Source organism: Vombatus ursinus, unplaced genomic scaffold (genome assembly GCF_900497805.2).
Source record: "Vombatus ursinus unplaced genomic scaffold, bare-nosed wombat genome assembly UNPS02009835.1, whole genome shotgun sequence".
NCBI lineage: Eukaryota > Metazoa > Chordata > Mammalia > Diprotodontia > Vombatidae > Vombatus > Vombatus ursinus.
Genome location: NW_020949613.1, coordinates 22294903 through 22322756, shown reverse-complemented (window position 1 = coordinate 22322756; position 27854 = coordinate 22294903). Strand labels below are relative to the sequence as shown.

Below are 27854 nucleotides of genomic sequence, written 5' to 3'. Positions count from 1 at the left end.
TGTGGCCTTTTTGGCCAAATGTATGATTAGAAACGAAACTTGTTGCTAGTAGCTTTGTGATGGTTTCTCATGTTAAGAAATGATGAAACTGGCATTTCCTTGAGAAAATCTATTACAAAAGAGTAAATGACTACATGCCATTGCTTCCCTCTTTAAGATTGCCTAATATGAATGCCTTAAGAGAAGTTAATAATCATCAAGGTGATTTCTGATCTCCCTAATTTAAAAGGAAAAGTAAATGCTCAGAAGTAGCTAATGTGTGCTACACACAAAATAGGGATATGGTGAATAATGAATAAGGAATCCATTTAGAAATACAATTACTTTAGGGGCAGCTAGGTGGCGCAGCAGATAGAGCACTGGCCCTGAAGTCAGGAGAACCTGAGTTCAAATCCGACCTCAGACCACACACTTGACACATACTGGCTGTGTGACCTTGGGCAAGTCACTTAAACCTGATTGCCTCACCAAAAAAAAAAAGAAAAGAAAAAAAAAGAAAAGAAGTACAGTTACTTTAAAGACCAATTTTTCTGGGCAGCAGCAGCATCATAGGTACAGGGGAATCGCAGCTGGGACACAGCCCAAGGATTTTGAGTTGCCTTGTTTATATTCCCTCTCCCATTAGTGATGTGGGAATTTGTGGTAGAGTGCCACAAATTAGTGGCATTATATGGACTGGGAGGAAGGGAAGAGAAAAAGGATTTCCCCTGTTATTTTGCTATGCTCTTTAGTTCTGTCTTTTCCTTTGGGAGAAAAAAGAGATTGATTGTCTCTGTCTAGTCCCATTATAGCAACTGAATCCAGTCCAATACTTTGTCAGTAGTTTAAGATTCAAATCCCAAGTTCACTTCACAATGCACTGATTCATACAAAGTCTCCCCAATTTTCTTGAATAGTTTCTTCTTAATTATTTCTTCAAAACCATAATCCAAGTTTCTTGAAAGGATACTTTTTGGTTCTTCTCTTAAAATTAATGGCAATCCACAATGATTTCATAAAGTACATACATTACACTTTGCTGTTAGACATGTTATCATTAATTTATATCGTTGTTGTTGTATATATTCCTTTAAGAAATTGGTTCAGCAGTCCTTCAGAAACTCTTTTATAAATAAAATGCTACAATTCTATCTTTTGAAGTCTGTCTGTGTCACTTAAGTATCGATTACTTAGAGACAGTTTATGTACAGATTCCTCTTTTTGCTTAGTAGTCTTTACAAATCTCAAAAGATTAACAATGGCAGCAGGAGTCACCCCAGGTATTCGACTAGCAGCTCCAATCTAAGAAATGAAAAGAATAAATAAACATAAAGCCATGATCATAGCTGCTGTGTTTTAAGGTTTGCAAAGTTCTTACTATTAGGATTAATTATGAATAATAGTTAACAACTATTAAATACTGTCCTGTTTAATCTTCACAACAATCCTGGAAGGTAAGTTCTATTATCTTCAATTTACAGATGAGTAAAGTTAGGCAGAGAGAGGTTAAAACTTGTCTGGGGTCACACAAGTAGTAAGTATGTGAGGCTGGATTTGAACACACATCTTCCTAACTCCAGGCGTAGGACTCTATGCCTTATACTGATGTCCCTAATTCCACTGTGAAAAGAGGGACTACCAACTAAAGAGTACACTTCTCCAACCACGTATAATTAATGAGTTGCTTAGAGGCAGTTAATAGAGGCACTAATATGAAAATGAACGGAAAACTTTAGAATGAACTTGCTAACAATAATACCTGATACTTAACATTTGTAAAATTAGCTATATAAAACATAGTCATGATTCCATTTTATAGAATAAAAATAAAAGAAAAATAAACCACACAGAAAAGTCTGAGCTAGGATTAGACAGTTGTTTCTTCGTATGATGTAAATGCTAGGACAGCGAGGATGGGTTTAGAGGCACTAGTGTCCTCCATTTTGCTCTGGTTAGCCTTATCTAATATACTTTAAACTATCTGAAGGAAGATGCTATGTATTTCACGAGTCTACCAATTTTGTAGATAGGTTAAAAAATATTAGGTCTGCAGAAAATGTCATCACTTCATAAAATCCAGAGCATTGGCAGTGCTTACATTTATCAAAGTTTACCTCTTTCTAGCATACCTCATATACCCAATATATTACATTTTTCAGTAAGCTAAAGAAAAAAGTATGCCTGTGGTAAGTATGGGTTAACTCATATTTTTTTTGGTTTGTTTGTTTTTTTTGGTGAGTCAATTGGGATTAAGTGACTTGCCCAGAGTCACACAGCTGGTGAGTGTTTGAGGCTGGATTTGAACTCAGATAGTCCTGACTCCAGGGCGGGTACTCTACCTACTGCACCACCTAGCTGCCCCTGGTAAATACTCTCTACAGCAACTGATTGGATTGTGGCCCCCAACACCATCCGAAATACTGATGAGTGTTCCTCAATAAGATTAAAATGTAACTAGAAAATATTTGACAAAATAAATAAAAATACAATACAACATAGATAATATTAGATTTTCTAAGTCAGTCTGTATTTGAGTTTGACACCACTGCTTCTAGAGTTTTCCTCCCAGGAAAAATCTAACCAAAAGTTAATAGAAAGGCTAGGCAGGGTTTATTATATAATGTTTGATTTCGGTGATTGGCAGTTGGGGGTGGGAGAGGAAGAAGAAGATGGAGGGGACAGAACCTGTGATTTCACTGTTACAGGGAGCTCCTGGGGAGAAAAAGCCTGTATCTAAAGCAGGTCAGCATCTGTTCTGAAACTTTATGGAGTTGCCTGGGGGCACTTGGAGATGAAGTGACTTGCCTGGAGTCACGAAGCCCATGTATTTGGGTAATAGGATTTAAATCCATCCAGGTCTTCTTGATTCTGAGACCTTAGCTCTTATCTAGTACTCCATCTGAAATTACTAATCAGTAATTATTACAAGAATAATTCCATGCCTTTCATAGTCCCTCCTCCCAAACGAGATTTCCATACAGATATAAGATCGTAGCAATTAAAACTGTAAGGGACCTTAGAGGTGAAGGTCAAACCAGTTATTTTATAAATGAGGATCATGAAGCCTAGAGAAATGAAGTAACTTGCTGTAGGTCATACAAAAGGATAAAGAGTCAGGACCTGGTGCTCCCTAGCCAAAAGCCACTGTTCTTTCCATGTCCCTTTTCATTAGATTCCTTTTAGGCCCTACATACAAATTATTTTGAAGAGATGGCATATAACATTGTTGGTACTTGACAAAAATCATACTTAAGCCATAATTTTTGATTAGAAGTTCTTTGTTCAAGTCTCTGCCACACAAAGATAAAGGAACTCAAAAGAAACCTGACAGCCCAATACTCATGACAAAACTAAAGCTCTGTTTCCTCGTACATGTCACAGACCTCTCATGTGTCACTTACTGTCTGTGGGCGACTGGATTGAAGCTTCTCTCGAACTTCTTGGGACAAGGAAACCTCTCTGATAGTCAAATAATCCAGATCTTTTGGGAGCTGAAGGGTTTCATCTCGTTGAACTTCCTCTATTTCCTGTTGTTGAAGAATCAGACTTAATTCATAAGTTGCTGGTGAAGAAGAAAAGTAGAAAAGTTATGTAACATTATGTACAGATATAGATATTCTGCATGTCATCCTCGTTTAAAAAGAAAATTAGAATCAAAACTAAAATTAAAAGATTTCTAAAAATGGATTTTATCCTAAATGCAAAGATTTGGTGTACTCAGTCCCTCTATTTATATTCCAGAGCCTTGAGTTTCACTATGAATCAATGTTTTTACAATAATGATCCACACAAAAGAAGTCTAAAATGAAATTTTGGTGAGAAGGACCTGCCCATCTCCAGTAAAGTTTTTCTAAAGGTTGTTTTAAAGGTGCTATTCACCAATTATTTTAATAATCTAAAGTAGCAGCAAACATATGTACATTCTTGAAGCTACCAATCAATCACTATGTATCAGACACTGCACTAATTGCTGGACATACCTGGAACATCTTGGAAAATAAAAAAAGTGAAATAAAAGGACCTTTTGCTTGTTCCACAGATAATAGTGGAAGGGACTGGTAATTAGACCAGTTTTGAAATTCAATATTAGGATGGGAAAAGACAAATTCTCAGCTGGAAACATTTAGTGGTAGCAGTAAGTAGACTATTTTTCTCCTAAAGTCTGGGAATAAGTGCAATTACCAGTCTAGAAAGAGAAAGCTTACAAATTACACTGATGAAAAGCTTTGAAACCAAACAGTTTGTCACAGTAAGCACTCGTTTTTCCCTCTGGAAGTATAAATTTGGAAAACCTATTAAGTCCAATTTATTGGTAGATCTCTATTATCCAAAGAAGAGAAATCATCTCCAAAAACACTAGTGGTCTGCTATCATAATCAAGATAACAGTTTGGAACTGACTGGGTATAGTGACTGAGGGAAAGACACTTATATTTCCCTTGGTATCTAGAAGCAGCATGTAGGGGAATACTGGACTTGAATTCTAGTTTTGGGTCTGCTAACTCATTCTGTGACAACTCTGGATAAGGCTCCAGGATTTTCATGGAGGTGGTATCCATCACTTCTCTTCTGGAATACTGCAATAATCTAAAATGAGGGATTTGGAGAAGGTTATATCTAAACATAATCTAATGATAGGTAAATGACAGATCTATATTACATAGCATCAGGGGTCCCCAACCTTGTTGTGGGGACCAGCCATTTTTTTAAGGTCCTCAAAATTTTGAGCAGTGAATATTGTATGAAGAGGGTATACTGAGATCCAGAGGAATGTCAATGGCAAGACTGCTGAATGTGATCTAAACAGCTGAGTGAGTTTTAACTTTGTTACATTATCATACTAAATTGGGCCATACTAAATAAATACCAATGAAGCACTAAACGTAGTAAGATTATGGGAAGAACACCATGGCTGGAAGCTGCCTTCAGTCAATAAGTGTTTATTAAACACCTATTGTCAGGCACTGTGCTAGGTGTCTGGGGAAACAAAGGAAAAGTGAAATCAGTCTCTGCTCTCAAGGAGCTTGGAAAATGACATACATACTTTACCTTCTATTTTCAGTCTGTTCATTAGTTCTTGACATTCAGCAAACTTTGCTAAGGGTTCTGGAAGAACCTTTGCTAACATTGCCATGTCAACTTCTTCATATTTCAAAATGTCCAGAGCGCTAAAAATACCAAAAGGTTTACTTAACAAGGGAATTACAAATCACATGAAACAGATAAAGGATCAGAATCCATGAACTATCTCTATGGAAAGAATTATATTATATTTAAAAATGACATCATCTTCTTATTTTTGCCACCTCTGATAAATTTTAGAAAAAAAATTTCCCACCTAGAAGAGTCATGTGCAACAAAAAAAATGCAACCGACTGGAGGAACTAAATGTGTCCATCTTTTAAAGTAACCAGATGGAATGAAAGCAGAAAGGTTCCTCTTTTAGTAGAAAATGAAACAAAGTAATAGTTTTTAAAAGTTCTAAAAAATAATATAAGTGCAGTTATTGAATGCTGAGCTTCTTTGCTGCTGACAAAACCATTACTGCATTTGTCTAGTCTGCCCTCCACTTCCCTTATCTCTGGAGTTCCTTTCTATGACCACTCTAACTGTTCTCCACTCTCATTTAATATTCCCTCTATCCTTTGGGTGGAGAATGAAACAAAGCACAAATAATAGTACAACATATAAAACATTTTTATTTACACTAAAATTTGATGTTAACTGTACTATTGTATATTCACAATAGCATGATTCACATTAGGATGAAAATTCCATGGAGAAATGAGCTATGACTCATTTAATTATATTTTAAAAATTCAATCAACAAGCATTTTACTAAAGCACCTACTCTGTGCTAGGCATAAGTAAATGTAGATCTGGAGGCATGAGATAGGGAATGGACCTGTGATTTTACCGATAAGAAACTTTATCTACCAAGGCAGGTAGCCACCTTCTCTGCAATTTCAGACAGCTGTCTGGAGCACTGAGAGGCCAAATATCTTGCCCAGGATTTACACAGCCATATATGTGCAACAGGTAGGACTTGAAACCAGGTCTTCCTACCAAGGCTGCTTTCTATCCACGATGCCATGCTGCCTCTTAGGATATATACAAAATAAGTATACTGTGTTTGGGAGGAAGGTGACTAATAATTGGGGGAATTTCCCCTAACTGGGGGAATCAGGAGAGAACTATTGAAGGGGGTGGCAATAGAGCTAAGCCTCAAAGAAATCAGAGATTATTTACCATGCCATAAGAAACTACGAATATGATGAATACAGAATGTATGCAAAGACTTGCCTAAACTGATGTAAAGTGAAGTAAGCAGAGCCAGAATAAAAACATACACAATTATTACAACAATGTAAATATAAAGAACCATCACAAAATACATAAAAATGAATGTTGTGAAATTATAAAGAGCAAACTTGTCTCAAAAGAGATGAGAGAACATCTTCCCTTGCTCCTTTGCAGAAGTGGGAGGAGGGGAGCTCATGGGTGTGAAACATTGAATGTAATATCAGATCTTTTCTGATACATGTTCAGTTTTGCTGATTTTTTTTCTTCCTCTTTTTTCTTTTTAATAATTTTTTTGTTATAAGAGATGGCCCTCTGGAAGGGGAGAGATACAGAAGGAAATCTAGGAGATGCAAAAACAAAAGATATCAATAAAAATCTAAAATTTAAAAATAAAAGGAGGTGAGGAGTGAGAGTATTCCAGACACTTCTAATAGTGAAGACAGCCAGGTATCTCTTGGCAAAAAGTTCACAGAATGTCATGTATAGGGAATATGAAGTTAGATAACCTGGTGAGAGTTTATAGTACGGGAATAATATGTGATTGTCCTGGAAAGATCAGTGATAGTCAGATTGTGAAGGGCTTTAAAAAGTGGAGGAAGTGGGCCCAGATAGCTTAATCAGTAGAGCATCAGACTTTTGATCTGAGGGTCCAGGGTTCAAGTCCCTGTTCGGGCGAACCACTGCTCCTTATTGGGGCAGTTAGGTAGCATGGTAGATAGAGCACCAGCCCTGGACGCAGGACGACCTGAGTTCAAATCCGGCCTCAGACACATAACACTTATTAACTATGTGCCCCTGGGCAAGTCACTTTAACCCCATAGTCTAGCCGAAAAAAAAAAAAAAAAAAAAAGTGGAGGATCTTACATTTTATCCTAAAGGCAAAAGGGGACCCAGAAAAGCTTTTGAGCAGGTCTATGACACCATGAGGGGGCAGTTAAGTGGCGAGGTGGATAGAGTGCTGGGCCTAGAGTCACGAAGACTCATTTTCCTGAGTTCAAAACTGGCCTTAGACACTTACTAGCTGTGTGATCCTGGACAAGTCACTGAAACCTGTTTGTTTCAGTTACCTCATCTATAAAAAGAGCTGGGGAAGAAAATGGCAAACCACTCCGTATCTCTGCCAAGAACTTCAAATAGGGTCACAAAGAGTTAGACACAACCGAAATGGCTGCGCAACAACAAGATGACACCATCAGCCCTGCACTTGAGGAATATTAATCTGGCAACTATGTGGAGAAGGCAGGATGGGCTGGATGCAGGAAGAGTAGGCAAGAGGTGATGAAGATCTGGACAACACACAAAGGTGGCTATGTAAGTGGAAATTAGCATAGAACAACTGCATTCAACAAATTTAATTTAATAAACATTTATTAAGTGCCTACAGCACTATGCGCAAGGCACTTAACTGTTGATGCTGGAGACACTTCAGTCCCTGCCCTGAAGGAATTTACATTCTACCAGGAGGATATAATTTGTAAAAAGAGGTGTTAAATACAAGGTAATCTGAAGAAGGAGAGCACTAACAACTAGGGGGCCTCAGAAAAGGCTTATCATGGAAGTAAACTAAGGACTCTGAGGTGTGAGACTGCTTGTGAAATGGCACAGGAGTATCAGATGGAACTCTAAGGACAGAAAACGGCAAGTAGACCAGTTTGGCAGGAATGTAGAGCATGTTAAGTGGTACAATGTGAAGTAAGTTTTGAAAGACAGGCTGGAATTCTGTGTGTCAGAAAAGGTCTGAAAACAAAGTGTATGTCCATCAACTGGGTAACAGCTAAGCAAATTGGTAAAAGAATGTAACAGAATATTAATTATAGCATTGTAGAAAATGACATACAACACATTCAGAAACATGGGAAGAACAGGTCTATGTATGAACTGATACGTGATGAAGAAACCATGAAGAAAATGATACACAGCAACTAAAGTAATATAAATGGAAACAATAACATCAATACAAAAACTGGAAGCCTAATACTGAATAATTATAAATGATCAAGCTTGGCCCTAGATAAGAGCTGAGAAAATAAACCTTCCTTCTTTTTTCAAAAATTTTATTTTTTATTTCCCTTCTTCCATTGTAAGGGTACGGGACTATGACTGTGGAATATTGCCTCTTAGATAACTAGGGAATGGCTGAACAAATTGTGGTATGTAACACTGTGCTACAGAAAATGAGAAAAATGCTTTCAGAGAATCTTGAGTATTATAAACTGTTGCAAAGTGAGCTGAACTGACAGAATAACTTACAGAAGGGAGAGAGAGGGGAAGAAAATTTGGAACTAAAACAAAAAAGTGTGTGGTGGGGAGGGGGTCATGGGTGTGATGATCAAGGAGGGATGAAAGCTTCTTAATAGAAATAAGTGTTATACTTTATCAAAAGCTTTTTCTGCATCTATTGATATAATCACATGATTTTTGTTACTTTTACTGTTGATATAATCAATTATGTTAAAAGTTTTCCTTATTTTAAACCATCCCTGCATTCCTGGTATAAATCCTGTTTGCTCATAATGGATAATCTTTGTAATATATTGTTGTAATCTCCTAGCTAGTGTTTTATTTAGGATTTTTGCATTCATATTCAATAATGAAATTGGTCTATAATTTTCTTTCTGTTTTTACCCTTCTTGGCTTAAGCATCAATATCTTATTTGTTTCATAAAAGAAGTTTGGTAGGTCCCCTCCTTTGCCTATTATTCCAAATAATTTATTTAATATTGGAATTAGTTGGTCTTTAAATGATTGACAGAATTCACTTGTAAATCTGTCTGGTCCTGGTGTTTTTTTCTTAGAAAGCTCATTTATGTCCTGTTCAATTTCTTTTCCTAAAATAGGTCTATTTATATATTCTATTTCCTCTTCTGCTAAGAAGGGACAGAAGCTAGTAAAAGAGGTTCCACATTTTTCTAATAATAATTATTTTGAATACTGTCAAAAATTAGAAAGATCTACTCAAATTCTTACCTTTGAGGCTCGCTTTTAGTAATGCTGACTGGGGCTTCTGGAATCAATTTTTTCCATTTGTAGCCAGAAAACTGGAGAGATTTCAGTGCTGAAATTCCTTCTTCTAAAAAAGACTTCACCAAAGAAGCTCGATTGTATCGCTGCTGAGATACACAACCAGCTTCCTTGTAGCCTGGAGAAAGACAACAGGAAGAGCAAGATAAGTTTTTAAAAGCCAGTTACATCAAGTACAGAAGTCACAGGGAGAAAATATAATTACCTCGGAAAGTAAGTCTGCTGTCAGCATTATCAGGCCGGAGAGACACACGGAACTCCACTCGGCTAGTAAACATTCGATATGGTTCACTAGTGCCCAGTGTGGTAAGGTCATCAATCAAGACCCCAATATAGCCTTCTGTGCGACTAATGATAAACGGAGGTTTGCCACTGGCCCGAAGACTGGCATTGATTCCAGCTATTATACCCTACAAAAAAAAACAAAACCAAAACTTGAAAAGTTTTAAGGGTAATTATGAAGTTAATACAGATATGTCTTACTTAAAAGAGGATCGCAGCCTAATAATGTTGTAAGAAAACAACATGAAGCATGCCAATGAACTTAAGTGAAGCTTAAAAATACGGCCCATATTTTGGAGCTAAGAATGGCTAATATTTCCATATTAGCCAAAGAACATGGTTTTAGATGATTACAAAGGATAAACTCATTGTTTCTCTTCTCCACTTCAGAAGTGCAATGCTGTAAGAGGCAGTGTGACATGATGGAAAGAGTATTAGAATCTGAAGTCAGGAATTATGGGGTTAAATTTTGCTTCTCACACTTTGTGACTCTCAACTATGTGACAAGGGCAAGTCATTTAATTTATTGGAGTCTCAGTTTCCTCATCTGCACACAAAGCATCTGGAGGACCTCAGCATCTTTCGGGACCCCTTCTTCCAGATGGACTCTAAGCTTTACATACTCTATGACAGTAGCAAAGACCTTTGTGGAACATATGTTTCTTTCTTTTATGAATTACTTGCTAGAGTAATCAGTTCTTTCTGTGATGGTTGTTATGAAGGAATATTCACATATTCACATAAGCATGAAACTACTTGTTCGACAAGAATCTTTAAGGCTAAACTTTGCTCTATCTTTACCAAAGCTTTTCTGTACCAACAAACAACAAACACAGCAGGATCCTCTATTTTCTACACCTTTCTGGCAATTGTGTGACATCAGTAAAATAGTTCCATCTTATATTTTAATCAAGGACACTCTTAGAACACACATAGATTATTTTTATAATGATGGGAAAGTAAGCATTTGTAATTACTGGTATTCTATCAATCACCCTTTTTCATAATATTTTCTGCGATCTTTTTCTACTCTTTTGGTTATGTTTCCCTCTTTGAGACATTTTAATTTTTTAAAAATAACTTTTTATCATTATGAACTTGGCAAATAAGAACATTTCCCTACACACAGAAGAACAGAAAATATTTATGAAGCCATGAATACCCACTACATGCAGTTTGGCTCTTTTCATATATTTCAAATTTAATATGGGACAATCAACACTTTTCTGCTTGGGTGTCCTCTTCTGAATTTTCATCTGATTTTTTTCTGTTGTCCTTTTTTATGATTTTCTGACATTCTTCTTTCTTTTCTTCCTTTTTTTTAGCATCACATTTACTATCCTCTAATTTCTTCCCAACTCTCTTCTCCTCCCCCAACAAAAATTCCTCCCAATTTAACAAATAGTCATACAAAACAAATCCATAGCTCTATTTTAAAACGTATGTCTAATTCTGTATCTCTAGTCCATCAACATTCTGCCAAGAGGTGGGAAGCATTATTATGCTTATATATCATGGGTTTTATGGGGTGGTGATTAGTTTTTATATTGATCAGAGTTAAGTTTTTCTTTATAATTTTTCTTTATAATATTACAGTCACATTGTATGATGTTCTCCTGGTTCTGCTCGCTTTGGTCTACTTCAGTTCACACAAGTTTTTCCAGTTTCTCTGAATCTGGTCTAATCTAGCCACTCCTTCTTGAGATCCTAGTTCTTCACAAGCTCCAATGGGAATATAGTCATCTCCTGTTTTGAGGGGGTGCAGCAAGTATCTTTATACCTCATTCATACTGAATCTTAAGTGCTTGATGCCCCAGAAAAAGATTTAATGAAGTAATTAGGAGCATTTGGTTCTTCTTTCTTTCTAGTTGTTATTGGAGCTTTTTTCTTTTGCTTTCGAATTTTTTGGCAGGGTCTTTTTCAGTGGAGGGGAACTTCTTTCAGGACTTGATAAGAAACTTTGATAAAAACACTGCAATAATTCTAGGGTCATGAAAATCTTCTTAAGCTCTTTTAGCAAATTCAGTGTTCTAGCTCTCCTCTGAAGAACACATGTACAGAAAAGGGGTGAGGGTATCATGAAGTAGCAGCAGGAAGGGCATAGGCATTCTTCCCTTCACACTTAACATGCTGCTCTCTCTTTCCCAGGCTTTCAAGTCTCCTGCTCTCTGCCAGGGAACATTCAGGTGAAGGACAGTCACAACTCTGTCCTGCTTGGCTGTGACTATGATGATGAAAATAGATTATAAAAAGTCTGATAAATCTGTTCCAATTTCTGTCTTCTTATTATCCTTCTCAGCTTTTAGCTATAAATATTTTGTGATCAACTCACTTAATTAAGTCTAATGTCAGGCTTTGTACAGACCTGCTTATGTTTCTACTGCGTTTTTGATTTTAAGAGGCAATGCTGCTCATAATCTCCCAACATCCTCTTCCATAATGATTTATTAACATGTTTATATTCCAAAAATGGTATTGTTTTTGGCTACCATCTCTGGCAATGAGATCAAGTATTTGTTGGCTAGGTTAGTTTCGGGAATCTTTTGAACTCTTTGTTGTGGCATCTATTTTACATCAGTTAAAATTCTGTAGGAAGCAGTAAAGGTAATATCTTTACCTTTTTCCATTTCCAACTTACTTAGTGACAGCAACTCATTTGATTAGGTCATATCGAAGCTGTTATTTTAGTATTGTCTTCTTTATGTATCCTTGTTTAGTGTTTTCTTCTGATTTAATTGATTTTTATCTCTACTGCAACTAATGATTAGTCTGACTGTATACAGACAGCCAATTCAGGAATGACTGCACATCATTACCAGTTGTTTTCTTTTTGTTAAAATGTGGTCAATTTCATTTTCTATGTGATAGTCTGATGTTCATCACATCCTTCCAAATTTCTTAATGAAGTATTCATGACATATAGATGTGAGGCTTCTTAGTATGAATGAATGAAAGAAAAAAACATTTATCAAATATTTACCGTGTGAAAAGCCCTGTGCTAAGCACTGGGGATACAGAGAGAAAAGCAAGATAGTCTCTATTCTAAAGGAGTTCATATTATAATATTATATAGTATTCATGATTATATTATATAATATTCATATTATAATAGGGTGAGACAACATATATATATATTTACGTCTGCAAATCAGAAATAAAAGCATCGTAGTCCTCTTATGGTATAGCAGCAAAGAAGATGACAATACATCTTCTTTAATGTTATTTCCACTGATAAAACCATATCTGTTTATTATATTTAATTATGTAGTAGTACTAAGAACTTTGGTGATAAGAAATTTCTTTTCTGGATTTTCAGTAGCTAAAGAAGCAGAGGCTGCAACATCTGTAAAAGCGGGTGCCACGATGAATCCACAAGGATGATGGCTGCAAAGAGGCTAGGCTAGAAGCAGAATCCATGGCCTGGGGGTCGGTGGGGGTGTATGACATTATTTCTGAGGCTCTTGAGCTCACTCAAGATCCCTGACTACCTCTATCAGGGTCTTGTCTGGAATATATGATGTCCTGCCTTTTGAGTCATTTACAAGCCTTTGTTATTGTTCCTTTATTAAATCTGAACCATATTTTCCAACATACTTTTTGCTGAGTTCCTCCTTTGCAGTAAAGTCACTATGAAAGTATGTGTACTTAGCTTGAAAGATTTTTTTCAACTTCTTCATCTAACAATAAAACAGACAGTAACTGCTCCTGTAATTCCCCAAGCTAGCCATACAGTGAATAACTATTCCATTTCCAATTGTTATTTCATAGCCCCCAGGTATTGCCTGGGGCAATACAGCCTACAGACTTCTGGGCTTTGTCATCTTTCCTTACACCTTAAGGACCACCACATTTGGCCTTTCCATCTGACCTGCAGCTCAACTGTCCTGTATGTGTTTTCTCCTTAATTAGAATGTGAGCTACTTGAGAGCAGGGACAATCTTGTTTGCTTTTCTATTTGTAATCCTTAAAGCATGGTTTAATGCTACAAACACTGTAAGCCATTAATGAATAAGGACTTAAGTTCAAACCCCACCTCAGATACTAACTATGTGTGACCTAGGCAAGATTAACCTCATTAGGCCTTAATTTCCTCATCTATAAAATGAGGGACTTGATTTCTTCTAAGGTTCCTTCCAACTATAAGCATATGATCCTACAAATGCTATCCCATTACATTCCATATATAACCACTTACTTGGGCAGCAGCTTCTTCATAACCAGTGGTACCATTTATTTGTCCAGCAAAGAAAAGCTGCTGAACCAAATGAGTCTCAAGAGAAGGAGTGATCTGACGGGGGTCTAAATAATCATACTGAACACCATAACCTATCCAAAGAAGAAGCAAAAATGATAAGGTAATGTGACCCAGATTTTCCTCAAAGTAGAAATGGCATAAGGAATATCTTTGTGATTCATTCAATAAACAACACAGAGTACTTTCATGGACATGGTTTGGTGTTTAGGTTTTTCTATTCCCCGACTATAAGAAGTGATATAAACTATGACCCCTTCTCTATATTCAAAAATCTACTACCTTAGTTCAAACTTTGCCTAAAGCATGGTAACAGCCTCCTAACTGGTCCTTTTACCACAAGTCTGTTCTGCTCCACACCATCCTATATGTTGTTGCCAAAATTTTATTCCATGTAACTCCCCTACTCACTAAGTTCTACTGGCTCCCTACTGCCTCTAGGATAAAATATCAACTCCTTAGTTAAGATTTTAAAGCTTTTCAAACCTTACGCCAACCTAAACTTCCAGCCTCATTGTACATCACTCCTGTTTTCTGATCCTCTCTCATTATATTCTTATCTTCTATCTGTGGGTTTTTGCAATAGCTGTTCTTTTGCCTGGAATTCACTCCCTCCTCATAGGATCCCTCTTTTCATTCAAGACACAACTCAAATGCCATCTTTTACATAAAGCCTTCTCTGATCCCTGACCCAACACCCACTGCTTGTATCTTCCCCTCCTAAATGGCCTTGTATTTATTTTCTTTCTATTTTTTTACGTATTCTTATATATGCATTTGTTGTCTCCTCTGTTACAATTTAAACTCCTCGAGAATAAGGATTGTTTCTTTCTTAGTACTTGTGAATCCCCCTGCCTATGGCAGATAATAGAGGCTTAATAAATTCTTTTTGACTGATTTACTCTCAGGTAAAGTAGGGCTAAACTTGCATGGAAGGATAAATATAACCTATTACCTGGCTGTACAATCCTGGCTTTCTCCAAGCCTCTGATAGATGTGATCAGTTGTTCTTGCACATTAGGTGGTAGTGTCATAGAAAGCCCTTGTGGATAGATGAGATCGGAATCCATTCCTTCTGGTTCCAACCAAACTTGATGTATACGGTTTGGAAAACGTAAAACCTTTGATTCAATTGAAGGACAGTATCTATTAATAGAAAATTTGAAACAAATAAAGGAAAAACCAAGGTTAACAACAACATCAAAAGAAGATTCAATAACTTGGGAACTGAACAACTAGAAAAGGGGAAAAAAGCAATAAAAAAGAGCTAGTATGGCTTCATTTAGAATAGGTCAAGCCAGACTAACTTTATTTCATTTTTTGAGAGGGTTACCAACCTAGTACATCAGAGTAATGCTGTGAAGACATAATTTACCTATACTTTAGCAAAGCACTTAACAAGTCTCTGGGGCTAATCTTTTGGAAAAGATGGAAAAACTAGATAACAGCATACTTATACAGATTCAGAAGTGGGTGAATGGCTGAATTCAAAGAGTATTGAACTTGGGAGGAACTTTCCAATAAAAATGTCCCAAAAGCATTAGTCTTTGATCTTGATCCTGTGCTATATAACATTTTTATTAGTGAGTTGGATAAAGGCATAGATGGCAAACTTATCAAATTTTCAGATTTTCAGGTGACACAATTCTGGGAGGGGAGATTAAAAATGGATGACAAAGCCAGGCTCCAAAAAGATACTAGGGCAGATAGAGGGCTCAGTGGATAGAGTACTAGATTTGGAGTCAAAAAGACATGAGTTCAAATTCTGCTCAGATACAAGCTGTATGATCTTGAGAAAATCTTTTAACCTCTGTCTGCCTCCTGTTTCTTCATCTATAAAATGGGGATTAAAATAGCATCTAAAATAGACCAAGTGAGATAACATGTAAAACACTTTGCAAATCTCAAAGTTCTATGTAAATGCTAGCTATTGCTATTATTATCCTGAGAGGCTAAACCAGGGGTGGGGAGCCTTTGGCCTTGAGTGAAGCCTTTCGACTGAGTCCAAGTTTTATAGAACAAATCTTTTTATTAACGGGATTTGTTCAGTGAAGTCTGGATTCAGTCAAAGGGCCACACCTGAGAACCCAGAGGGTCACATGTGGCCTCGAGGCTGCAGGTTCCCCACCCCTGGGCTAAACTGTTAGGCAAAATTGTAAAAGATGATGCAAAGGATTACACTTAACCTCAAATAAAATGGGCATTTCTATATACTTAGAAGAACAGAGAAAGAGGACTATACATCAAACTACAGGTATCTATTATGTACATCTTGCTTTTCTTTTAAATATATATAATAAATTCAACATTACACTTGGTTTCAAAAAATTACCTTCACAAGTATAATAGAGAATTGGCCTGATTTGACAGCAATTTGTCTCAAAAAGATCTGAAAGTTTTAGTATAAAGAAATGGAAGATAAACATAATTTAACAGTGTAATAGTACAGCCAAAAAGAAAACATTAGCTAATGACAGGCATAACTTTAAGGAATAAGGAGAAGATAATCCAACTGTACCCTACCCTTGTCAGATCATATTTGCAATATCATGTCCAGTTCTAGGCACTACATTGATAAATTGGAAGACAGCCAGGATGGTGAAGGGCCTCAACCCCAAGCCATATTAGGACCAGTTGAAAGAACTAGGAGTATTTATCCTGGAAAAGAGAAGACTTGAGAGTTGTGGTGGAGAGGGCAGAGACATGTATTTCAAGTATCTGAAGGGTTATCATGTGGAAGACATGGTCCAATCATGTCACCCCCTACTCAACAGACTATCATCTTCAGGATTAAATATGAAATCCTGTCTGGCATTCAAAGCCTTTTATAACCTCCCTGCAGCCTCCCTGCAGAGCCCCAGCTTCTAATTTTCTTACAACTTACTCCCTACTGGATTCTAGTGACACTAGTCTCCTTGCTGTTCCATGAACAAGATACTCCACCTCTACGCTCTGGACATTTTATCCTTGCGCCTGCAATCTCCCTCCTTCTGGCTTACTTCAAGTCTCAACTAAAATGGCATCTTCTATAGGAAGCTTTTTCCAACCCCTCTTAATTCTAGTGCCTTCCCTCTTTTATTTATTTCCCATTTATTCTGTACATACCTTGTTTGTACATATTTGTGTGCCTGTTGTCTTCCCTAATAGACTGTGAGCTCTGTGAGGGCAAGGAGCCTTTTGTCTTTTTTTTTTTTAAATCCCCCACCAGTTAGCAGTTCCTGGCACATAAATATTTGCTGACTGACTGGAAGAGAAATTAGAATTGTTCTCTTTGACTTAGGTTTGTCAGGATAAACTTCCTAACCATTAGCTCTGACAGTGAAATGGGCAACTTTTTGAGGCATGAAGTTTCCTATTATTGGTAGTCTTCAAGGAGGAGCCAGGTGACTACTTGCTGGGTATGTTAAAGAGAGGATTCTTTTTTGAGTATGGGGTAAACTGCATGGCTGTTGAATTTCAACTCTGAAATTCTGTATTAAAAAAAAAAAACAATACTCAGCACATTCTCAGAACAGTTCATTCTTACCTGGGTCCTTTGGTAGTTTCCTTCACATGACTGTTAAGATGAATGTTCTCATTAACTATTTGTTCGACTCTTGAGTTGGTATGTGTTAAGTAACATGGCAGCTGGTCTTCTGGCTAAAAAAACCATCAGATTTGTTACAAAATTACTTTGAATCTTTAGGTTTCCCTTTAATCAAATCATGAATTATGAGAGGATTTATACAAGCTTTTTACTGATATTAAAAAATGAAGAATAAAAGCATTAACTTCATAATTCCTTTTATTTTAAAGAGGAAGTGGCTTATCCAAAGTCACATAATATTTGGAATCATGATTAGAAACTAAAATCTTCATTTTTAAACTCTCAACTCTTAAATATACAACATAATTTTAAAAAATTGAAATGATGAGGAAGGTTTGGAGAATTAGTAGGATTTTAAAGTATGAGGCTAAATTTTTTTTTCTAAATAGATACTTTTAAAGATTTGTTGCTTGTACTTAAAACAAGAGTATCCAGAAATTTGGACTGATATTAAGCAAATATGAAATGACTTCCTTTAGTGTTAATTACCAAGACTTCTACAAAGTTTCTGATGAATTCCAATTACTATCAAAGCTTTGAAAATTCTTACCCTAAGCCAGACTGCTTCACTGAGAAAGCTGAATGGTACAGATGGGTTGTCAGGCATCTGCTTATTCAAAATGCTAAAATTAATAGAATCTTTGGCAATTCGGGGTGGAGTCCCTGTCTTCAACCTCCCCATAACAAACCCCAATTTCTCCAGAGTCTGTGCCAAGCCAATAGAAGGCTGATCTCCTAGACGCCCTGCTGGATATGCTTCCAATCCAATTAGAATCATTCCTCTAAGAAATGTGCCAGTAGTTAGGATAACACTCTCAGCATACACTTTGCTTCCATCCTCTGGATGATTAAAAAAAAAAGAAGAGGGGGAAAAAAAGAACAAAATTAACTGTCTTTGTTCCAGTCATTACCAAGGACTAAACTGGATGGTGACCACTATTTTTATGTCACTATTATTATTTATGTCATTTTGATGGGGTGCTCAGACCCTGGTCCTAGGACCATATCTTTTCCCAGCCCATAGACTCTTTCTCTGGCAATAACTCCTGAGTGGGCCCCATCGAGGCAAACTATCTCTCCCTGTTACAAAAACAAGCTATTTCTGTAGAATTTTCCCTGCATGAAAAGGATTATCTTGTACCAGCAGAAGTACTGATTCCCAGTATACAATCCAGAGGTCAAGCTATAGACATCAATTCCCAAGGTTATCTTGTTATAGATGTAGGCGTACAGATATAGACTCCTTAGAGGCTACCAAACCCCAAGGCCATGCCAGTAGTGAATGATGCCTGCACCCAAGATACAAAAACTGTATGTTCCTTTAGGAGTTGACCACTCTTTGATCCCACTTCTCCCCCCCACCTAATTAGCATACTTACCACACAATTCACTGTACCTTTCCTATATAACCTTTAGCATCACTCCTGTTAGGTTGCAAGTTTCCTAAAGAGCTCTGCCCACCATATTAGCATTACAATAAATTTTTTGCCACTTGACTGGAAAACTGCTTGAGACTTCGAATTCTTTCCAGATGGCTCTGTCCTATGCCTCAAAAGCCCTACATCCCTAAATCGCATCAATTTATCCAGTGGAAAGCTTTTAAAGAATTTCCGTCTCTAGAAATCTGAGATAGGTACTGGATTTGTAAGCTGGGTTTTACTTTGTTAACAAGTCCAAACTTGCTCAGTAGGGTTTCAAACTTGGTGTCTACAGATACCCGACAGGCCCAATCTAGGATTGTCCCAATCTACTATATCTGACCACTGGACCCAGATGGCTCTGGAGGAGAAAGTGAGGTTGGTGACTTTGCACAGTCTTCCCTCACTTAAATCCAATTCACCTGCAAGACATGGCATCATTTTCCTCATGTCATGGTCCTCTTTGAAAACAAAGAACAAACCACAACCTGTTAGTAGCTGGAGCTGCCCCACTGGGGACCCAAGTGGTCCGTTCCAGTTGGGCAACTCAGCAACTCTTCTCCCTCCCCCTCTCTCCCTATGGGGTATCATACCCTTACCTGAGGGTGCTCTGCCCAAAGGACGGTATTTGAAGGAGGAAACCCACCTAAATATTTTGGGGTATTCTGGCTAGATTTCTTTCTTTTGGCCTGCCAAAGGCTTTCAGGCAGCCCTGGAAAATGTAGAGGATGTAAAAGAAAATAGAAATGTAGTAAGTGCTTTGTCCATGACCTGCTTAAGCTGCCTTCCACTAGTTACTATCATGCCTGTCATGTAACCTAGTGGGTGGGTTGCCACTGTTCATGCTCATTTGTCACATGACCTGTGGCAACCAACTACCTCAGTCTGTCTCTAGTCTGAGAGGACCATCAGTCATCTTTTCTGCTGTGTTTTTGGTTGTTACTAAATGTAAACAGTAAGAAAACCTAAAAAATGCATTAAAACTTGTACCGCTTAGCAAAATAACTTTTTTAAACATTAATGTGATTTTGTGATAAATAAGAATCTTAAGTAGTAAGTGTAATTAATTGATATTAATTGAAATTTTCCTTTTTCAAACTATGGTTTATTTGCAAAATAGTTTAATCATTAATTATACCTTTACTTGGAAAGTGAGTCGCTAAAAATCTATCTTTGGCCCGAACAAGTTTAGTTTATTTTAATTTTGACCCCTACCTACTGTCAAGTTGTGCAGGTCTTCTTTAAATGCAATTCACTCTGGCTCTCATTGACTGGCCAACAATAGGTCCCTACCAAAGCATCACTTAATGGTCACTGTTTGGGCCCTGATGGTTCAGAGTTAATGTAAATAGTAATTGTTTCTCTTTTGGCCAGAAATCCTGAGGGTTGCCCCCTGCCAGTTTGATTTTTTTTTTTTTTTAATTAAAGGGGCCATCCTTTGGCTCACTTCTTAAACAGCCCTCATCAATGGTTACCTGAGTCAAAGTGAGAACTCGAAAGACCTTAGCTTAAAAAATGCCAAGATCTCCCACTGCATCCTGGGACATCTCCAGTTGTCCCGATTTATATCTGGCCACTGGACCAGATGGCTCTGGAGGAGAAAATGAGATTGGTGACTTTGTATAGCCCTGCCTCACTTAAATCTAATTCACTTTCAAGTCATGGCATCATCTTTCTGATGTCATGGTCCTCTTGGAGAATGAAGCACAAGCCACACCACACATAGATACCCAAGGATTCTGTGGACAGATTACAGAGGGTCTGTGAACTTGGATGGGAAAAAAAAAATCACATGTTTATTTTCACTAACAACTAACTAAAATTTAGCATTTTCTTAAATTACTTAAAAACATTATTCTCAGAAAGGTCCATCTGCTTTACCAGACTGCCAAAGGAGTCCATGATACAGAAAAGGTTAAACAGCCCTATGCTAGAAGCTAGAATGGAGCTAATCTAAATAATTCAACTTCCCCTTAAACAACAACAACAACAACAACAAATGACCACAAAAACGCAAAGTTTTAAAAATAGATACTATCGTATATCCTATATCTAATATATACCTAATACAACACCATTGACACGACATTTTCCAGGGCGGCCCGAGTCTGGTTCCATAAGAAGAAGATCTTCCACAGCTGTCTCTAGAACAGTTAGCAGTGGCGTGGTCAAGATTTCCTCCTACCAACAGAGAAAAAAATGATTGAGAAATTTTAGTCAAATTGTTTCCCCACCAATTAATGATCCCCACAGTTTCATTTTCCTTTTATCAATCAATAAGCATTTATTAGTCTACCTACTATATGCCAGGCACTAAGGATACAAAGACAAAAATGAAACTGCTCCTGACCTCAAGGTGACAACATGTACATAAACAAGGATATACAAAATAAATACAAGGTAAATCTATGGAGTTCTTTTGGGAGAGGGAGGAAGGGCCACTAACTGCTCTGCATAAAGTAGGAAAGGCTTCATGTAGAAAGTGTTACTTGAGCAGAGTTTCTGAGAAGTAAGGGATTCTATGAGGCAGAAATGTTGAAGCATACTCTAGGCATGAAAGACAGCCACTGCAAAGGCAGAGAACTGTGCAAAAGGAACAACAACGAGGTCAGTCTGGCTAGACAATAAAGTGCAGGGAGGAGAATAATGTATAATAAGGTTGGAAAGATTGGCTGGGGGCAGGTAGTAAAGGGCTTAAAAAGCTAAACCAAAGGAGTATATACTTTATCCTTGAGATAATGGGTAACTTCTAGTTTATTAAGTAGGAGAGTGACACTCTAGTAAACTCCCTATAACACACTGAAATTCAGAAAAATCACTTTAGCAGATTCATGCAAGATGAATCAGAGAAGGGAGAGACTTAAGGCAGACAGATCTATTAGAAGGCTAATCCAAAAGTCCAGGTAAGAGGTGCTAGGGGCCCAAACTAGGGAGATGACCATGTGAGTAGAGAGAAGAGGATGGATGTAAGACATATCATGGAGGTAGAAACCTTAATATTTGGCAACTGTCTGGATATGTGGAGTGAAGGAGAGTCAGGAATCAAGGATAACATGAATCTGGTGACTGGAAGGATGGTAGTGCCCTTGTCAGAAATAAGAAAGTTGGAAAGGGTGTATTATTGGGTGGGGTAAAGGGGAGGTGGAGAAGGGTTGAAGGGTAAGATGATGAATTCAATTTTATACACATTGAATTTGGGAAACTTAAGGGACATCCAGTTTGAAATATCCAAGAGGTAGTTGGAGACTTATCACTGGAACTCAGAAGAGAAACTAGGACTGGATTGATTGATTCAGAAGTCATATTCACAGAGATGATAATTAAAACTACAGAAGCTGATGAGATCATCACGTGAAAAACTACAACGAGAATAGAACAGGGCCCAGGCCAGAGTGCTGGGACACACCCACAATTAGAGGGTATGATATGGATGGTGACTGAGGGGTTGTGAAACAGGTAAGATAAGAACCAAGAGAGAGCAATGTCACAAACACCCAGCGGAGAGAAAGGGCGTCCAGGAAGAGAGGGTGGTCAACAATGTCAAATGCATTTATTTAATTCTTACCTGCATTTTCTGCTTATAAAGTTTCCTATCAATCTGAGCTCGGAGACCCCATACAGCTGGGCCCTTACGCCGGTTCAGTACTTTATAATGTATACCAGTCTGATCACAGATCCGAGAACACAGACCATCCAGGGCGTCTACTTCCCTCATTAAATGCCCTTTCCCAATGCCTCCAAAGGAGGGATTGCATGACATCTGACCTGAAAAAAGAACATACCAAAACAAAACAAAAAAACAGATTACCTTTGTAATTGTCACCACGAGATACAAATGAAAGCCAGGTCAACAACATACTTACTAAATAAGTACTATATCTCACATTTAGTCAAACTTACTTTTCTTGTTGCTTTTGTTTATTGATGTTCCTTCCCTTTTTTTTTTTACACATTATTGTCAATTCCCAGATTTCCTCTCTAACTCCCTCTCCCAACCCTCTCTTGTAATAAGTTGTAAAGCAAAATAAATTAACACATTTAGACTAACTTTCCACAGTGATAATTAATAATGACTTCTTAACAACTCTTAAGATTCTAGTGATTATCAAAACTGATAGATCTACAACTGAAAGGAACCTAAAAAAAGCCATCTAATTCAACTCCCTCCACTTTTCAGATAAGGAAACTGAGGCCCAGGGAGATCAAGTGACTTGCCTCAGGTAATACAAGTGTTAAAATTTAGAAGTGGGATATGAATCCAGGCCCAAAGTTCTTTCTATTGTATTATAACCCAAATTCATATATAATTATACTGTTAACAACTCAAGTTATTTATACAACTTATCAAACTATAATGCAATCAAGGTATACCTGAGATCAAAAGAAGGACGAAAGAATAACTACACTGATAATTCACAAAACAATTGGTCCAATCATGAGAAACACATTCTGCTGTAAAATATTCAAATGGCGTTCCATCCAAGAATTTGAGGTGGCTCAAATGAATTACACCAACTGCTTGGGATTTGGCCTGTTTGACAGTGAACCTCCTTGTGTTCCTTTGTCCTCCAGCCCTCTTATTTCTCTGTTTCTCATACTTCAATACAGCTGGACCAGACTGCCCCAACCAGAAGACCTGTATGACATCTGCTGCGATGATTTTCTTAATGAAAACTCTGTGACAACTTCTAATTCAGGTCTCTCTGGTTACTGGTGGCAATGACTGGGTATTAAATAGCTACTACATACAGTAACAGTGGGCAAGCCAGGTGGAAGTGGGTAGTGAAGGGAATGGACACATAAAAAAACAAACCTCAGGAGAGCAAGGCGGGGGAAGCCCAATTAACTCTTTGTAAATATTCATCAATTAATACATGCTAACTTCAATTCAATTTAACCCACATTGAAAAAAGAAGCTGTGTGACCTTAGGCAAGTCACTTAGCCCCAATTGCCTAAAAAAAAAAAAAAAGAATCTCTACTATAAGATACCTAACAAGTATTCCTTTTTGGCCTCTGCTTGAAGATCTCCAACGAGGCAGCCATCACCTAGCAAGGCAGCTCATTTAACTTTTGGATAGCTTTAATTGTTAGGCATTTTTTTTCTCTCACAGAAGCCTAAAACTGCCTCTTGGCAATGTCCACTTATTGTTCATGGCTCTACCTGGGTCAAACAGAACAAGTTTATCCCCTCTTCCAAATGACAGCTTTCAAATACATGAACACTGTTATGGTGTCCCCTTTACCATCTCCCTCCCACCTTCCAATACTATCTTCTATGACTCTAGTTCTTTCAACTGAATCTCTGTGACTTGCAATCAAGAAGCATCTGTCTTCCTCTGAACCTTCCCCAGATTATTAGTCAAGTGAATACATCACTTCAAATATAGTTAGAGCAGGGCAGACTATAATAGAAGGGCAATCAGTTCTAGATTCTTATAAGCTATGTCTCTTTTTAAGCTGTCCAAGATATTATTAGCTTTTCTGGCAGCCACATCTGACTGATTCAATATTAAGTCTGCTATCTCTAGTTTTTTGTGATTCGTTCTCTCGATTAAAGAAACTGGCCCAAGATCTTGAATTGAATTTTCAGTCCTAAGTAGTGATGATGTTACAGCACAGCTGATTCTTGGATACTCTCACAATTTCATGGAGATTCACAGTTTTTCTTAACTCGGGCTGCTTTTTCTTTGGACATACAAGCCTCTTTGCAAGTTACATTCCTGTTCTAATTCAGTTATATGCTGAGTACCACATAAAGATTCAGCAAAAAATGTGGAAATTACAGCTTTAAACATCTAGAAATATTTCACAAAATTCAATTTTGCAAATGTTTATTAAAGGCAACCATATGCAAGGAATTATGCTAAGCAGTGGGGATACAAAATGATATAATACAAAGTTCTGTAACTCAAGGATTTTATAATCTAGCAGGGGTGGGGTTGAGGCACAAGTAATAGAAATAACAACTGTAATAGAAATAATTACAATAACAAGATTATAAACTTTAATAAAAATTAGAATTATTAGGATAAGTGCAGGAAATCTAAAGTGCTTTCAGTTACTGGAGAGATGAAAACTTCCTGCTCTGGAGGGCAAGTGGGACTTCTTTTGGGGGGGCACCTCAGGAAAGACTGAGGGTCATTGACAAGGGTTCTTTACTCGGGATGCTTGAACTTGTTTGCAAAAAAAAAATTCTAATATAACAGATTTACTTTGTCATTTTGCATAATTATTTTATGTGTTTGAAAACATTCTGAGAAGAGGTCTATTGGCTTTACTGGACTGCTAATGGAGTCCAGGCACAAAAATGGTAAAGAACTCCCAATTTAAAGGCTGGAAAGGTCATCTCATGCAACCCTTTCATTTTACACATGAGGAAACTGAGTCCCAGAGAGGTTAAGAGATTTGGATTAAACAGAAAGTGATTCCCTTCCCTTTCCTTCAGGATGCACAAATGAAGGGATTCATTCTGCAAGAAGACTAATTCGGCAACTGTCCTAACTTCCTGTGGCCCTTTCCCCCCAGTTTGAGGCCCCTCCCTCACACCCTCTCGGAAGTCGTGGGAGGCCGGTGGAGTTTGGAGGAAGGGGGAGGGAGGAGAAGGGGAGAGGAGAAGGGAAGGGAGGAGGGGGGAGGGACGCGCAGGCGCACTCGGGACCCTTCCATCCCAGCCCCGGCCCCGACCCAGCGGCGGCTGCTCTCACCGATAGTGTCTACGCGGTGCGTGAGCAACAGAGTCCGGGAGCCACATCGAGCCGCGGCCGCCGCCGCCTCCGTCCCCGCATGCCCCCCGCCAATGACCACCACGTCGTAGTGCGGCACCGCGCGGCCTCCGCAGGAGCGGGACAGCGGCGGGGGCTGTTTGCTGAGGCGAGCCGCTACCTGGCGACCCCAGCGGCCGAAGTGGAGCATGGTGAGAGCCAGGCAGAGGCCGCCACTCCCGGGAACTGTGACTAGGGCACCACCGGTGGTCAAAGTTGGCGTGGACTGGGTAGTAGCCGAAGGCTGTAGGGGGCCGCCATTTTTATTGACGTCATGACGCAGGGCGCGCTGCTGTCGAGTGCCGTGAACCCGCCCTACTACGCCTCCAATGGCCTTGTACCCCATGGGGCGGGAGAGAAGGGGAAGCGGCCATGACCACGTGCCCCTGGGCTAATTCCCACGTGATTTCTTCTCCTCTTTCCCAGATCTTAAGGTCAGGGTCCAGGCCTGGGTGGGGAGCCTGTGGCCTCGAGGTTCCCCACCCCTGGTCAAAGCCATGGGGTTTTGACCTTACATCAGCAATTAGAAAAATTTGTATAAAAAAAAAAAAGATTTTATTTTTTACCAACCTAGAACTGAAATGTAGGGTTTCCTTCAATTATGAATTAAAAAATGAAACAAAAAAAATCTCCTCCATTCTAAAAAAGGATGCAGCAGGTTGTCAAAGGAGCTCATGACACAAAAAATTTAAGACACCTCTTCCCCCCTCCCCTTAACCCTATCGGGGACTGCTTGAATAGCACAATATTTGCCTTTTCCACAGCCCCGGCTCCTGGTGGGCTCTGTATGATCATTAGTTTTATGTGTGTGTGTAATTACAAGTCTAAATGTCTAAATCCCTCTTAAGAGATGTTAAAACATCCTCCCTTTCATTTATAGGCTGTTCTTTATTGCATTTTGCCCAGTCTACTCCTCTCTCTTTTTTCTATAGTTAGCATCCATGGCTTTGCACAGCCCTCCCTCATTTAAATCCAGTTCACTTGCATATCCTGGCATCACTTTCCTGATGTCATGGTCCTCTTCCAGAACAAAGGAAAAACAAGAACAGCAATCTTGTTTGTCAGTGGCAATTAATATCAATTAATAAATGTCTCCTAGCTACCATGTACTTGCTAGTATCTAGGGGTACAAAGATGAAAATGAGACTGCCCCTGCCCTCAAATAGCTTACATTCTACTGGGAATATCTACTGGGATCCATTCAGCTTCAGTTCCCCAAGCTTCAGGTCAAGTTTCACTTGAAGGTCAAACTTCTGCAGAATTGGGGTTTCTGGGAAGGAGAAACTTAGTAGGCCCATTCAAAGGTTTTTTGGGGTTTTTTTGGTAACTATAAATTTATTTTAGAATTATGTATTTCTGTGGAGAATGTCAGTAAAAATTTAGGAGACAGGATTTGAAGTCTGTAGATTAGAATTTCATAACTAACAAAAAAATTTCTAAGTCATGTGATTAAAAAAATAACCACATATTTTTTCCTGTGACTTTTAGAAACTGTTTTGTATGGATGTTGAAAATATGTTGGCCTAAATAACATTGTAATATTTTTAAAGTACAAATATGTGTAGACTAAAATTGGGTTTATTTTCAAAGTAAGAAAATAGACTAAAATAGTCTCCGTATTTTCAGTCACACACATGCACGCACACACACTCCCCTTCAAGAGAAAAAAAACTTGTATAAAATCTAAAAATTGATATTCATGACTTTTCAGCTTAAACCTTTTCAGACATGGTTAAGTCATGGTTGGTTAATCCTTACTGCTATATTGAAAGGGTTTAAAGTGGTAATCACTCTTCTAATATGTATGTACTATGAGTTTTGTTCATCTGAAGCTTTTAAATCCAAATGAAAGTGGAATTTGCAGAATTTAAAAAAAGAAAAAAGAGGCCTTCAGCCTGGGCCTCTGTCTTTGCTTCTGGAATTTCCCAGGATTCAGCCTGCTTACCTGTGCCTTCTGCCTTCCCCACTGTCAGCTCCATCCAAACTGACTGCTTGTGGTTTCCTCACACAAGGTGCCCTCTGTCAGCCACTTAGGGAATCAGGCTTCAGGTGTCTGGCTTATGTCTTGTCCCAGCTTCTCCAGTGCTCTGTAGGCTGATCCCAGACCAGAGCCACCTCAGATTGCCAGCTCCTGCCTTCTATTTGGACTCCTACTGGTCCTTTGCTGGCTCCTGCCTGTTGTGAGTTGGGCCTCTTGGGACTCAAAGGACTCAACGTTACCACCTTCCACAAATTTGGACAAAGGGAAGCCC

At 38.2% G+C, this 27854-nt stretch overlaps 1 protein-coding gene and 1 non-coding gene across 2 annotated transcripts; one reads left to right on the top strand and one right to left on the bottom strand.

Annotated features, from left to right (window-relative positions):
• Positions 1–509: 509 nt before the first annotated feature.
• Positions 510–25867, bottom strand: MTO1 (mitochondrial tRNA translation optimization 1). The gene is made up of 12 exons (XM_027852921.1): positions 25546–25867; positions 22406–22605; positions 20904–21021; positions 17973–18262; positions 17363–17475; positions 14792–14982; positions 13780–13910; positions 9508–9712; positions 9249–9420; positions 5028–5146; positions 3381–3541; positions 510–1281 (listed from the first exon to the last, which is right to left on the bottom strand). The coding sequence occupies exons 1-12, from the start codon at positions 25751–25753 to the stop codon at positions 1120–1122; spliced, it is 2070 nt and encodes a 689-aa protein (XP_027708722.1). The 5' UTR covers positions 25754–25867; the 3' UTR covers positions 510–1119.
• TRNAK-UUU lies at positions 6884–6956 on the top strand. The gene has a single exon. It is a non-coding gene; the product is annotated as a tRNA-Lys (tRNA).
• Positions 25868–27854: the final 1987 nt, after the last annotated feature.

What these genes read in the sequence shown, in the direction of transcription:
- MTO1 (XM_027852921.1), bottom strand. Translation starts at nt 25,753, where the DNA reads ATGCTCCACTTCGGCCGCTGGGGTCGCCAGGTAGCGGCTCGCCTCAGC. An exon ending in TTTATAAGCAGAAAATGCAG is followed by an intron (nt 21,022 to 22,405) that starts GTAAGAATTAAA and finishes CTCTGTTGGTAG; the next exon opens with GAGGAAATCTTGACCACGCC. An exon ending in GTGAAGCAGTCTGGCTTAGG is followed by an intron (nt 17,476 to 17,972) that starts GTAAGAATTTTC and finishes TGGTTTTTTTAG; the next exon opens with CCAGAAGACCAGCTGCCATG.